Source organism: Malus domestica, chromosome 05 (assembly GCF_042453785.1).
Source record: "Malus domestica chromosome 05, GDT2T_hap1".
NCBI classification, from domain to species: Eukaryota; Viridiplantae; Streptophyta; class Magnoliopsida; order Rosales; family Rosaceae; genus Malus; species Malus domestica.
Genome location: NC_091665.1, coordinates 41,687,233 through 41,700,579, shown reverse-complemented (window position 1 = coordinate 41,700,579; position 13,347 = coordinate 41,687,233). Strand labels below are relative to the sequence as shown.

General features: G+C 37.8%; 1 protein-coding gene across 1 annotated transcript; it reads left to right on the top strand.

Annotated features, from left to right (window-relative positions):
• The first annotated feature begins 5,936 nt into the window (after positions 1 to 5,936).
• Positions 5,937 to 12,148, top strand: LOC103419700 (protein STICHEL-like 3). The gene is made up of 7 exons (XM_008357795.4): positions 5,937 to 6,280; positions 6,450 to 8,979; positions 9,428 to 9,647; positions 9,961 to 10,488; positions 10,997 to 11,471; positions 11,589 to 11,652; positions 11,909 to 12,148. The coding sequence occupies exons 2-7, from the start codon at positions 6,904 to 6,906 to the stop codon at positions 12,005 to 12,007; spliced, it is 3,462 nt and encodes a 1,153-aa protein (XP_008356017.2). The 5' UTR covers positions 5,937 to 6,280; positions 6,450 to 6,903; the 3' UTR covers positions 12,008 to 12,148.
• Positions 12,149 to 13,347: the final 1,199 nt, after the last annotated feature.

The window sequence follows — 13,347 nt, the reverse complement described above, 5'->3', positions numbered from 1 at the left end:
TAATTCGTTATAAGCATAAGGAGCTCCGGCGGCAGCAGAATAAGCGGCTTTGGCTAAGAAATACCCAGAAGAGTGTAATGCCTTGACCGTAGAAGGACTAGGGTTTTTTTTCTCAATATATCTAAAATTATAGCTATTTCCACCATTGTCACACACACAGTCACACTTAACCCTCTAAACCCTAATCCAAACCCGCAAAATTTACTGGAACCGTTAGGTAACGTATGGGATTTGAGAAACCAACAAAAGAGGATGCGATCTTATTAATTTAGCAGATGAGGAGACTGACCAGAAGGAAGAGGGAGAGTGGTTTTAAAAGAGTGCGACGTGGAAGAGACCTTTTTCTCACAAAAAAACATGAGATTTTCTCTTTGTCAAACAAAACATGAAAGTTTGGATTTCATTAGCCTTCCTTATGTTTTTCCTCCTCTTAGTCAAACAAGGACTAAAGCCCGTGTTTGACTTGTGGTTGAACTTTGATATCCAATGACTCTAGTCCTTGTTTGACTAAATGACAGAAAATTAGTTTGTAAACTTAGTGTTTTTTTAATAAATACATGGAATTTTCATATTAGGAAAAAGTGGAGTGGGGACAACTGCTCCCTATGGGCACAAACTACCTCCGTCCATGGTGGGAGGGGCGTGTAGAAAGTGTGAATTCTATATTAGGAAATTAATATGAAAAAAAATCTTCATAAAATTTATAAGGAGTTGAGTCACTATTTTTATTATCAATTAGTTTGATTGTAAAACTAAAATTCTATCCCAACGTAAGGACAAAAGAGAACAACTAGTTCAACTTAATTCTCATTTAGTTAAATTTGTTCACTCGTAAAAAAATATGCGTGGGACAAAATTTTCAACCCAAATTAGATGATCCACCGATATGTATGGGCCTGGTGTGTTACCTTACCTTCACAATTTTTACTTTTATTTTGTTTTTACAGATTATTTTGAACTTGTTTGAAAGTGTTTTTAAGATGGCTAAAAGCGCTTTTGATGAAAGTTTATTTGGGATCGAAAAACACTCAAAGTGGTTCCTACAAGATGCACAATTATGTGCTTCTTGCAGGAAGCACTTCAAGTGTTTTTGCAGGATTCACTTGCATTTTTAATAAGGATCGGTTACAAAAACACCCTTATCAATACACTTTCAATCATTTTAAAGGTATTTCCAAACAAGTCCTTAGTGATAAGGGCAGAACTAGAACTTAAAACAAAAATCTTGGTTTTGGGTGTCCAAAGAAAATTCAAGGGGTGTTTGGGTGTCCAACAAAAAGAACACTCTTTCTTCACTCCATATCTTGATGAGGTAATAAACTAGCAAAAAAACAAAAAAACAAAAAAATCTTTTCAGATTCATACCAAACGTGTGGCTACTTGCACATATACAATGTTGCGTTAATCATTAGTTTCTAAATTATTTTCGCTATCTAAAATAAAATGTTTAGTATCAAACTCAATATTCAGCCTTTAGCCGCCCCTATTAACTTTACAAAATAAAAATAAAAGAGTGCGAACTAGCCGTCGCAAAGATTCACTTTGGCATGCAATTAACTAATCATTACTCAAAACAAATTTTGAGGAACTAGTTTTTGCATAGATTAGAGATTGCATCACTCCCTAAACCAAAAAAATATGAAGGCTTGGAACACATGACGATACTGTTGTCCCTCCGGAACTAGACATACAAGGAGCTTTTCCGATGGATAAAAATGATGCTCTCCACCCTTTTCTTCCCCCAATGGAAAACAAAAATAAAAGGTCAGGAAGGCTTTTAGCAAAGTCAGCTGCATGCACTTGATAAACTGCTTTGGTCAAGATTAAATATTGGGCCCTATATATGTTAGCCATGTAACGACAATTTTGCTCTTGCTTTCTATAACGTTTGTGTATTATTTGCCCACCTAATCATTTGCTTTGGAAGATAACAAAGTAATTAAATTGTTTAATTACTTGAATTGTAGTCAAGCACTTTCACTTTGGTCTCATCAAATTGATTTTAAGTTGGTCTAAGTTTTTATTGAGGTTTGAAGAGGATCTGTAGTTTAGTCCTTAAAGCATCAGTCAAAGATTTGTTGAGAAATAAAGAAAGGATGCTTTCAGAAGGAAAATGTCAGGAGACACCGTTAAGTAATCTATGAATTTTCTCATCTTTTTTTTTTTTTTTTTATGTATGTTATAGTAGAAATATTGGGTACAGACGACATCATATCCAAAAAAATGAGATCATCGAAATTATCTTTGTAATTGTACTACCGACCGCACCTCAAAATTTCACCGCTTATATAGGTGAGAGGTGTTAAGAATTTGCCCTTTTCTTTCCTTCTTTTTCCATAATCTTTTCAAGGGGCTGGTGGTTGAAACAAGAACCAGATTAATGTCCACCCCCCAATACAAATATGGTGTGAATTAGGTCACCAAACAAAAAGGCCATATGGACATGGACTTCATGTTGCCCTTCAACTGCTTAAAACCCCACCTCTCTCTGCCTTTAAAACTTGCTTCCTGCTGCTTCTTTATTTCTGCTATATATTCTGCATTGATATATACATGTGTGTGTGTGTATACACAAATATATTCTTGGCTGTCTGCAAGCACCACATTATGTGGTCCTGCCCTCCTGTTTTATTTTATTTTCACCAATGAGAATCCAAGAAATATCACATGGAATGACCGCCGCACCGATTATTTAACCAAATACTGAAAATATATCCCAAGTCTTTGGTATGAGATAATTCACCAAGTATTAAACCATGCACCATCCTTACTAAATTCCTTTGTCCCCTTCACTACATATATCTCACTGACCACAATGGGGCCTTATGTCATGTAACCTCATAACAACTTCACCAATGTCTCTAATCCATTATTTGCAGCCAAAGTTTCAAGTTTGATCTCTCTCTCTTTTAATTGTTGCTTTAATTTAATCAAAACTTCTTACTGATTTGTATATATTTGCACCTGAGATTATGAGTTCTATTTACCCGTCTCATTATCGCTTGTATAAAAAATCAATACCTATTATGACATGAAAACATGTATAATGCATTTACCCTTTTCACGTATACAATTTTTTTTTTTGTATTGGCAGCACTAATAAAACAAGCATATGGTCCCCTCCCCAACCATTATTATATAATCTCAGTGGCCACTTAGTAGGATGGGGACTTGGATTTTGTTCATAAGAACTTCACAGCCCTGGGGCCTACCTCTTGTGCTGCTGACTGGGTAATATTATGGGTCTCTGGGTTTTGCTGGCTACAAACCAACATGTGTTTTGATGAGTACTTCTGTGCATTGTAAATTCTTGGCCTGTACTCCTGTTTAATACAAGGATAGTGCTAGAAGAACTAAATTTGTAGCAAAATTTTGTAAGCTAAATGATATAGAAGTTGATAATTGGATTATTACTTAAACGTTAATAAACGTACTCGTTCTTATTAGTGACATATTATTTAGTTTACATATTTTGTCTACAAATTTAGTCTCACTAACATTACTTTTAATACAATTATTAAAATCCAGCTAACAATATTTTGATTTTATTTTCTGTGCTTTTATACATTAAACTAATAACCAACAAAGAACAAGAAAACAAAAAAGAAACACATTTGAATTATGTTTGTACCGAAGGGAAATCTGTCTTCAACAGACAGGCTTCATCAAACATCCCACAGTAAGCCGTCATGAGCTTCATGAGGCATCGCCTACACCATCCACTATTTGGTCAGCCCCTCCATCAATTGCGACGGAGCATGGTCCGTCCAAGGAACCCGGGCAGCTTCGGAAGGTGGAAGTCCGGGCAGCTTTGGAAGGATTATATATCATATATGTTTGGATAGAATCAACTTGCAAGGAGGAAGTTGTGGTTCGGGTCTCTGAGTAGCAGACGACCAACTTCCCTGGTTTTCATTTTTTCTTCAAGACGGCTTACCATGTCCTCCATCTGACATGGAACACAGTTGGTTTGTCTGTGGGAGTGGGTCTGATCTAAGTGCCGCTTTGACTGTTGAATGAAATAAGTCCTTGAATCGACTCACGTTGATTATCTGGCTGTACAAATAATACTCTTGGTTTTGGAGTCCCGTAATGTTTAATGAAGTCAAAATGATGGCTTACCTTATCCTCTCTAATTTCTTGTAATCAGGAGTGAAGGAGGCGACATTTAGCATTTGTTGCAGCGTCCTGTACCTCTGTACCCTCCTTCATTATCTTATTTATGTCTTTAGTTTTCCTCTTACTTACCTCTCTGTGGGCTTCCTTTGAACTCTTGGCTTTTGCTCTGGTTATGAAAATCTTCAGTTCACCCCAAAAAAAAAAAAAAAAAAAAAACTGTCATTTTGTACTACGGTTTAGTAGTATTTCTCTTCACTTTTAAGTGAGAGGTCTTAGATTGAATTTTCGTCAAAGATAAATTTAAACTATATTATTACTAGCTCATTATAAGGCTTAATTCGTTTTCCTACCCGGTAGTGTAAATAAATGAAGTCAAACCTTGATTAGGAGCCTAATACAGTATTACAGTTTGTCCACTGCAAATTACAGTTTGTCTTGCGTCAAAAGATTCCCTGGAATAACAAAGTGGCAGATAATCCTAGATAATTTACCCTTATAAAAATAAAAATAAATGAAATAAAAATAAATAAAAATTCTGTCAGGTTATCCTTGTTATCCTTAACAGAAGGCATCATTTCTACTTGTTAAGAATCAGAGACATCAGCCTCATCATTCATGATTTGAATCTAAGACATCACCCTCTCATCATTCATGATTTGAAGGGTGCACGTGACGTCGGCATTGATAGTTTCCTTTTCTACAAGCCCCCTCCGGCAACTACCACAGCTACTATCCCATAGCCAAGCTAATTGAGCATCTCTAACCAATCTTAACAAGAATATCAGCAACGAAATTTGCTTCACAAAAAACATGTTTAAATTCCATGTCATGAAATCGACAAGCGATCTTTTAAATGCTCTTGATAATGGTATTGAGATAGTTGGTCATTTGCTGTAACGAGTTCTTCTATTAAAGTTAAAAAAAATAAAAAATAGCATGAGATACATTTTTTTTTCCTTATGATTTTATGTGACTACATGAGAAGTTTTTAGATTTTCGATAACTAGATCACATAACTGTTTAGCATATGACACTTACTAAAAAGTATGTGGGATCGAAAAACATAGAAGGTGGAGTGTCTTGTGTCTACGGCCAGACAACCATGTGATCCGATATCATTTAGATTTCAGAATTTCTCCTACTCATGACATCACACATTTTGCCTATTGGAACGTAGGGATTGTGGCTGTGTCACAATATCACAAAGGAGTTAATTGAACAACTGCAAAATTATTACTTAAATTAAGCATAGTGCATCTCCAAGCGATAAATCAGGGTTTATTTCAAAATTAAATAACGTATCATTCCACTATGGTGAGTCTGCTTGATTGTAATCATGTGCTGGGTAAAATTCTCCTTAACCTCTTCAAGTTCGGAAAAAGTGGATAACCGAGGCTTGCCAAATTTACCATATGATCGATTTTAAATGTCTTGTGATTGTTATATTTAGATAGTTTTGTTAACGTCAAATTACCTAATAGAAAGTCATTAAGAAATGTAGAAAAATAAATATTTCATTAATATGACTTAAAAAAATCCCTTTAAATTAGGTTCAATAATTGGAAGCCAAATTGAGAACACTAACACACACGCATATGATATAATAAATTATTGATTGGTAGATAAAATGGTTAAGCGTGAAGTTTTTGCACTCAAATTTAAAATGTCAACCTTAAATTATATAAATTTTAAGGTAAATGCCAAATTAAGGTCTCTGCAATTTTCAATGGAACGGAGTTCTTAATTTATTTAATTTTTTTTAAAGAACATAAAAAGGAAATTTAAGTAATAAAAAGTTGGTCTGCACCCTGCATGCTCAAACAAACGGATTCACCGCTTTATTTGCGATGTGTTCTCTGTTTGCAGAGGTGTCTCTCTGTGTCCGTCTGTAACAGATCTCACCAATCTCTCTCTCTCTACACTCTCAGATTCTCTCTCTCTACTCTCACTCTCACTCTCTTGTTTTTCTCACTACCCTCTTGCTGCTGAACTCTCTTTCTCTCTCTCTCTCTCTCTCTCTCTCTCTCTCTAACCTTCTCTCTCACTCTAAAGGTGGTTGGTTTGAAGGGGAAGAGGCCTCGTGAAGTTCATGTGAAGCTCGGTGGGAGATCTGGGTGGGGGACTTAATGTGCAAACGGGTCACTGGCTTTTCTGATTTCAGGTGATTGGAGTGCTTCCTTCTTTCCCTTTCATCTTTTCCCTTCCTTTTTTTTTCATCTTTCATGTTCTTTCTATCTCAGCCTTATGTTTATTCTCTCCCGTTTTCCCCCAAAAGTTAGCCTTTGGTTGTAAGTTTTGGGTTTTTGTTTAATTGATGCATTGAATCTCAGCTGTGTTTTTTGGTGGCTGTTTCTGCTTCTTTGGGGTTCCATTTGGGTGAAATGCTTTCAAGATTATGTCTTTAATGCTGTTTTGATGAGCTGAGGGGATCACTGTGTCGTTCTTCGCGTTGTTGCGGTTGGGTCCATTGCCTTTCAGTGAGAAATTATGTGTTTTGAGGGGTTTGTTGTGTGTGGAGCGGATGGCGGAGGGATCATTAGAAATGGTGTCGTTTAATTTGAAATCGAATGTTGTTGTCTTGTTGGAGGATCTTTGATTGCTTGAGTTTTGGCGGCTTTGCCGAACGACCAGTGGGGGGATAGCATTGGGGGTCATTGAGGGAATTTTGTTGCTTTTATGCTGCCGTTGTTCCGGAGATTCAGGTGTTACTAAGTAATCATGCGAACGTGTTTGTTTCATTAATTCAAAAGAGATTCTGCCATTGGACACGTTGACGGTCTGATCATGACCAGGGCTGTTCGCAATAGGATACTCAAGGATGCGAATGGTGATACTAGTGATCATCTGCGCAACCACATTCATTTGACAAATTGCATTCACTTGAAGAACCATATGCACAAGCAAAGCCCCATATTGGCGGACAGGTCACTTATGAGGGACCTTGTCGTCCTTCAGAGGTCGCGATCTCTCAGGGACCCTTCTGCCAGTCCGCCCTCATGGCATTCGCCTTCCATTCTTGATATGCTTTCCAGAAGAGGTGAAAATGATGCCTTGGTGCGTGAGGGGAGAAGGTCAGTAGGAAGTGAGTATCGAAGGGATGCCAGGAGGCTATCAGCAGGTTCTCCACCTTTGGCAAGTTTAGCGACACCAAAAGTTGCTCAACGTGAGGCTAATGCGGGAAATGATGGTGTGGCCGGAACCAGTGAACATGGAAGCAAGAGTGGAGTTAGGGATGGTGGGAAAATTAGGAGAGAAGAATCTAGTCAGAAGAGTAATAGAAGTGAAAGTTTGGGTGGCAATGAGGAGCCTCCGCTAGACCAGAATGGTAACGATTTGACTCATGACGCTCTTTCTGGGAATTCAGAATCCAAAATTAGAAGAAGTAAACAAAAGGGAAAGCACACCCAAGGTGCTCAAATGAAGACTCTCTCAGAGCAATTGAATGATGTTAGGATGGATACTGATGATGTAGCGTCCTCTAATATCCACCTGCCTGGAAGACGGTCCAGGCAGGGAAGAATCTCTGAGGAACAGGAGGTCAGCGCTCGGGGCTATTGCAGCGGACTAAGTAGGGTAAAAAGGCGGAGATTTCGAGGTGCAAGAAGAAGCCGTGCTTCTGTAGCGTCCAGAGACTTTGGAGCTCAGCATGGTTTATCTGTAGCTTCTAATTCTATAGCTCAAGGGTCAGCTCACCGAAAGTATCACATGGAACAGGGAGCGGATGAGTATGGTGAGCAAAATGTCACAAGGGCTCCTAGAAACGGGTGTGGGATTCCCTGGAATTGGTCGAGAATCCATCATAGAGGTAAAACATTCCTTGACATTGCTGGAAGGAGCATTTCTTGTGGTTTATCTGATTCAAGGTTTAAGAAGGGTGATCTGGCTGCCCATGGTAGAGATATTTCTGACATGCCCATGGCAACTGATAACTCGAGCGTTTCTACTAAATCTGAACCTGAGGCACTTCCTTTACTAGTTGAAGCATCTGGATCACAGGCAAGCTCTGACAATGCTGGTTGGGTACATGACTATTCTGGTGAACTTGGTATTTATGCAGATAATTTATTCAAGCATGATGTCGGTTCCGACTATGCTTCTGAAGCTAGATCTGGTGATCAACGCAAATTGAGGGGACACCGCCGTCGTAGGCACCAAAATCTGACGCAAAAATACATGCCGAGAACCTTTAGAGATCTTGTGGGGCAGAATTTGGTGGCACAAGCTCTTTCAAATGCTGTCATGAAAAAGAAAGTTGGGTTGCTATACGTGTTCTATGGTCCTCATGGCACAGGGAAAACATCATGTGCTCGCATATTTTCTAGAGCTCTAAATTGCCAGTCTCTGGATCATCCCAAGCCTTGTGGCTTTTGCAATTCTTGCATTGCACATGATATGGGCAACAGTAGAAATATAAAGGAAGTTGGGCCTGTTAGTAACTTCGACTTCGATAGCATTATGGACCTACTTGACAATATGAGTATTTCCCAACTGCCATCACAGTGCAGAGTGTTTATCTTTGATGATTGTGAAACATTGTCCCCTGAGTGCTGGAGTGCCTTATCGAAGGTCATTGATCGAGCACCCAGACATGTGGTTTTTGTCCTTGTCTGTTCAAGTCTTGATGTTTTGCCTCACATAATCATATCCAGGTGTCAAAAGTTCTTTTTCCCTAAGCTAAAGGATGCAGATATTATTTACAGTTTGCAATGGATAGCAGCCAAAGAAGATATAGAAATTGACAAGGATGCACTGAAACTTATTTCGTCAAGGTCGGATGGTTCATTGAGGGATGCTGAGATGACTCTAGAGCAACTGAGTTTGCTTGGCCAGAGAATCTCAGTTCCTCTTGTTCAGGAACTGGTAAGTTCTTCCCTGTTCTTTACTGATCCACCAGAATGAGAATTGCTAATGGTTTTCCCGTGTATATATATTGCCTTGAAAAATGATGATTATTAGAAATAATGAGGATCCCTACTTCCTCTCGTTCTGTTTCAAGCTGTTTATTTATCTCTGTGATTTCTTGAAATGGGACGTTTTAAATTTTCTTCTTTTATCCATTTGCGATATAAATATTAAGGTAACGTATTTTCTGCACCTCTTTGCCTCATGTTTTTTTATTACAGTTTCTCTTAGCAAATTCCTTTTGGATTCCTTCCTATTTTTGCTTCGTGTTTGATGTTACAAGTATTATATTATTTCCATATAAAGATATCGGAATGCTTTGAAACCAGCATGGTCTTGTAAGACAATTATCTTTGCTCTTGTTACTTTAGATGAACTACCTGAAGATTTTGACTTCGTTTTGCAGGTTGGGCTTATATCTGATGAGAAATTGATAGATCTTCTTGATTTAGCATTATCTGCAGACACAGTTAATACTGTGAAGAATTTGAGAATGATAATGGAAACTGGAGTTGAGCCATTAACTTTGATGTCACAACTTGCAACAGTAATTACAGATATACTTGCTGGCAGCTATGATTATAGAAAAGAAAGGCGTAGAAGGAAGTTCTTTCGGAACCAACCATGTGAGTCCAAAAGTTTAGTAGAGAAATCGAATAGTCCATTTTTTTCAATAATAATTTATTTCAGTGATTCTCATATTCGGTTCCAAATATATACTTATCATAGAATCATTTATGTTCTCTTCGGTTTTCACCATAGAAATATTTAGCATGCTTGAACTACTCTTGGTTGCGCGTAATGCCCTAATGGAAACCTCCTTAAGTAGACATTGAAAACCCTTGCCGTTTGAAATTCAATGGTTGATTCCTGTAAACTTATATCCTTTTTTGTGTTAGTATTTTTCAGTAAACTAAAAAACAAATTAATTGGTTGCAGTATCAAAAGAAGACATGGAGAAGTTGCGTCAAGCTTTGAAAACTTTATCTGAGGCCGAGAAACAATTGAGGATGTCAAATGACAAGTTAACATGGCTAACCGCTGCACTTCTCCAACTTGCTCCTGATCAACAGTATATGTTGCCTAGTTCTTCTGGAGGCACAAGTTTCCATCAGAGTCCGTTGGCCTTAAATAATGTGAGCGCAAGGGATGCGGTCAGGAGAGATAGTGAACAAGATGAGATGCCAAATTATGAGAAAGGCTTGCCAGCAAATGCTCGAAATTCTGTAAGTTCTGGAAAAGGTATGAGTTTAGATAGAAAACGTCATGCTGGGATGGCTATGGCTTCTCAGCAGATGGCTACAAGCTCCGCTGAAATAACCAGGGTAAATGGGAGGCAAATCCATGGCAAAAGCCACAAAGGAATTGAAGAAATTTGGTTGGAGGTGCTTGAGAAAATTCCGTATAATCGTGTAAAAGAATTTTTGTACCAAGAAGGGAAGCTGACCTCGGTTAGTTTCGGTGCAGGTAAGCAATAACTGCTCTTTTATGAATGCCCTTTCCATTTAATCCTTATAAACATGTGCATACACACATTTATCCTTCCGCGAAATATGTCAATCGACTATGCAATTACTGGTAGCGGTGGTTTGTAGGTTTTGAAAATATATTTTGGGAAAATAGTTGTTTGTAGGGTTTTTGGATTATGATCCTGAGACATGGATGCAAAGTTGACTTAATTACATGACATTTTACATTTCATAAACTTGCTAAGAACTCTCAGTTTGCTCTGTTTCACAATGAGATAATCATACGCTTCTCGTTCAAATTTTTCATCCTTGTTTTATTACCTTATATTCGATTCATGTTTCAAGAAATCTGAAAGCAAATTGGCTTGTAGTTAATGTCTAACATTTCAGATTTGTATGCCTAAAATAAGCCCCTTATTCTGCCACATGCCAAATTTGATCATAACTATTCAAATCAAATATCAACACAGCATTATTTCCTTTAACATGTTTCCTTCCTTTTGCAGCACCCACTGCGCAGTTGATGTTCTCTTCGCATATGACCAAATCTACCGCAGAGAAGTTCAGAGCGCAGATTTTGCAGGCATTTGAGATTGTTCTAGGGTCTCCCCTGACAATTGAGATTAGATGTGAATCAAAAAGAAATAGTAAAGAATGGGCCCAGATGCCTATTATTATACCAGCTTCAAAGGATGGTTCATCCCAGATTAGAGATGAAAATACGTTCAGCGCCCGTGAAGTGGGGACGAGTGAAATTGTTGAAGTAGCTGCTTCTCCTAGGGAAAGCAAAGGTAGTGGTCAAATGCATAACCAAAAGAAACCAACCATGGCGATAATTCCAGAAAAACAACAAAGCCAGAGTCAAAGCATTGTTAGGAGCAAGGTGTCCCTTGCACATGTACTTCAGCACTCGGAGTTGCAACGTGGATGGTCACAACGTAAAGCAGTTTCTATTGCTGAAAAGCTCGAACAAGATAATTTGTAAGTAATGCAATTCCATCGACTTCATCTTTTCGTTTCAAAAAACTTGTATTTCATATCTTATGTTCTTGATTAATTGTTTCATATGAAATGGCACTGATTCTTTCTAAATCACAGGAGACTGGAATCTCGATCGAGAAGTTTGCTTTGCTGGAAAGCGTCTAGAGTAACTCGTCGAAGGGTAAGTCGTTTGAATCTCGTTATCCTTTCTTGCAATGAAATTCCTGAGCAGTCTGGCGTGCCTTGCGACATAATATGCAGGCCCTGGCCTTACTCCTCGTTTTTAAACCTAAGTTTACTCCTCATGCCATAGTACTTAGATATACAATTTCTAGCTGAACGCTACTTGTATAATGCTCGGGTCTATCGTTGCATCCTTGTTGATTGTCATGCCGGTCAGTTTGAAGATGAAACTTACGAATGCATTTCACATGCAGCTTTCGCGGTTGAAGATAAGGGCACGAAGACCGCATTCATTGCTGAAGCTCGTGTCCTGCGGAAAGTGTCTCTCTTCAAGGTCACCAAGGGCAGTATAAGAGAGACAGGTTTTGGCTATAGCTTTAAGGGTTTTGTACAACCTCATCTGTTATTTATTTCTTGTATTTAGCCAATTTCATTCAGTTTACTAGCTCAATTTATATCCTTTTACATTGAATAAAAATGATATTTCATGAAAACATGGTAGGGGAAATAAGTTTTAACTTCTGCAAGTTTCGGTTTACTGTTAACTTTTACTTCTCTTTTCTACAGCTATAACCATTCTTTCTTTTTACGCAAGCGATACGGGAGGAGGGTCGAGTTAAAACATTGGTACAGGGGTGAACGCTTTTGGCCAACTGATATTCTCATTTAAACAAACACGAAACTTGATTAAATTAAGTTGATTACCTACTTTTTGTTAACCACGATTTCGGAAAATGCCAAAAAGTTGAGGGCCATTTCTAAAAATATCATATCCAACCGATCCAGCCAGAGGATCATAGGGTCAAAAATAACCTAAAATGACACGAAAATTGTCTCCAACTGAGAGTTAGGCCAAAGGGTTTGTGGACCCCACTAGGCTAAAACCAACCAATTAGGCCAGCAGGCTGACCATCTCCAGCCAGCCCACTTTTTTTTTTTTAAATTATAATTTTTTTTCCTACACAATTTCTCACATACTTTTCACCATTTTATATTATCTTACTTCATTTCTAATAATCTTCCTATGTTCGAAAATCTTATGTTAATATAATAGTTTAATTTAATTAATTATATTAATTCAATTAAAATAATAAATTATATTTGGCTTATGGCCCTTTGGTCCTCTCGGTTGGAGATGGTTTTTTTTTCACAAGGTTATGTTTGGTCTATGGCCCTTTGGCCCTTTCGTTTGGAGATGGTATGAAATATGATATAACACTGTTCATTAAAATATAATTTATTGAAAGACTATAGGACCAAGGAGAATTTTCTGATATTCCTTAGATTGGAGATGACCTTAGTTGTTTTGAGTGAACCCTACTTTACTCCCAAAGCAATACGAAGAGGAAGAGGTGGTGTGTATTTTGTAGTTTTTGTCAAAGGTTCTGGTATGAATCCATGTACTCTCAAGTCGTAGTCGTTTTGTTTGGCATATATATATATATATATATATATATATATCTCTCTCTCTCTCTCTCTCTCTCTTAAACTAATACTTAAATGTTGACCTAATTGTCGTTTGGTCAAATAATGGGCAGTATTATCTTTCAGTCAGTCACACTTTCAAACTCCGTGGTCGGTTTCTTTGAATTTGGAAGGGAAAAGAGATGCCAGACAAGGGAACTCTTTCAATCTTTTTGCTTTTCAGGAATAAAACCCAAACCCTTTTCTCCCTTCCTTTTGGCCTTTTGTT

What these genes read in the sequence shown, in the direction of transcription:
- LOC103419700 (XM_008357795.4), top strand. Translation starts at nt 6,904, where the DNA reads ATGACCAGGGCTGTTCGCAATAGGATACTCAAGGATGCGAATGGTGAT. An exon ending in TTCCTCTTGTTCAGGAACTG is followed by an intron (nt 8,980 to 9,427) that starts GTAAGTTCTTCC and finishes TTCGTTTTGCAG; the next exon opens with GTTGGGCTTATATCTGATGA. An exon ending in AAGCTCGAACAAGATAATTT is followed by an intron (nt 11,472 to 11,588) that starts GTAAGTAATGCA and finishes TCTAAATCACAG; the next exon opens with GAGACTGGAATCTCGATCGA.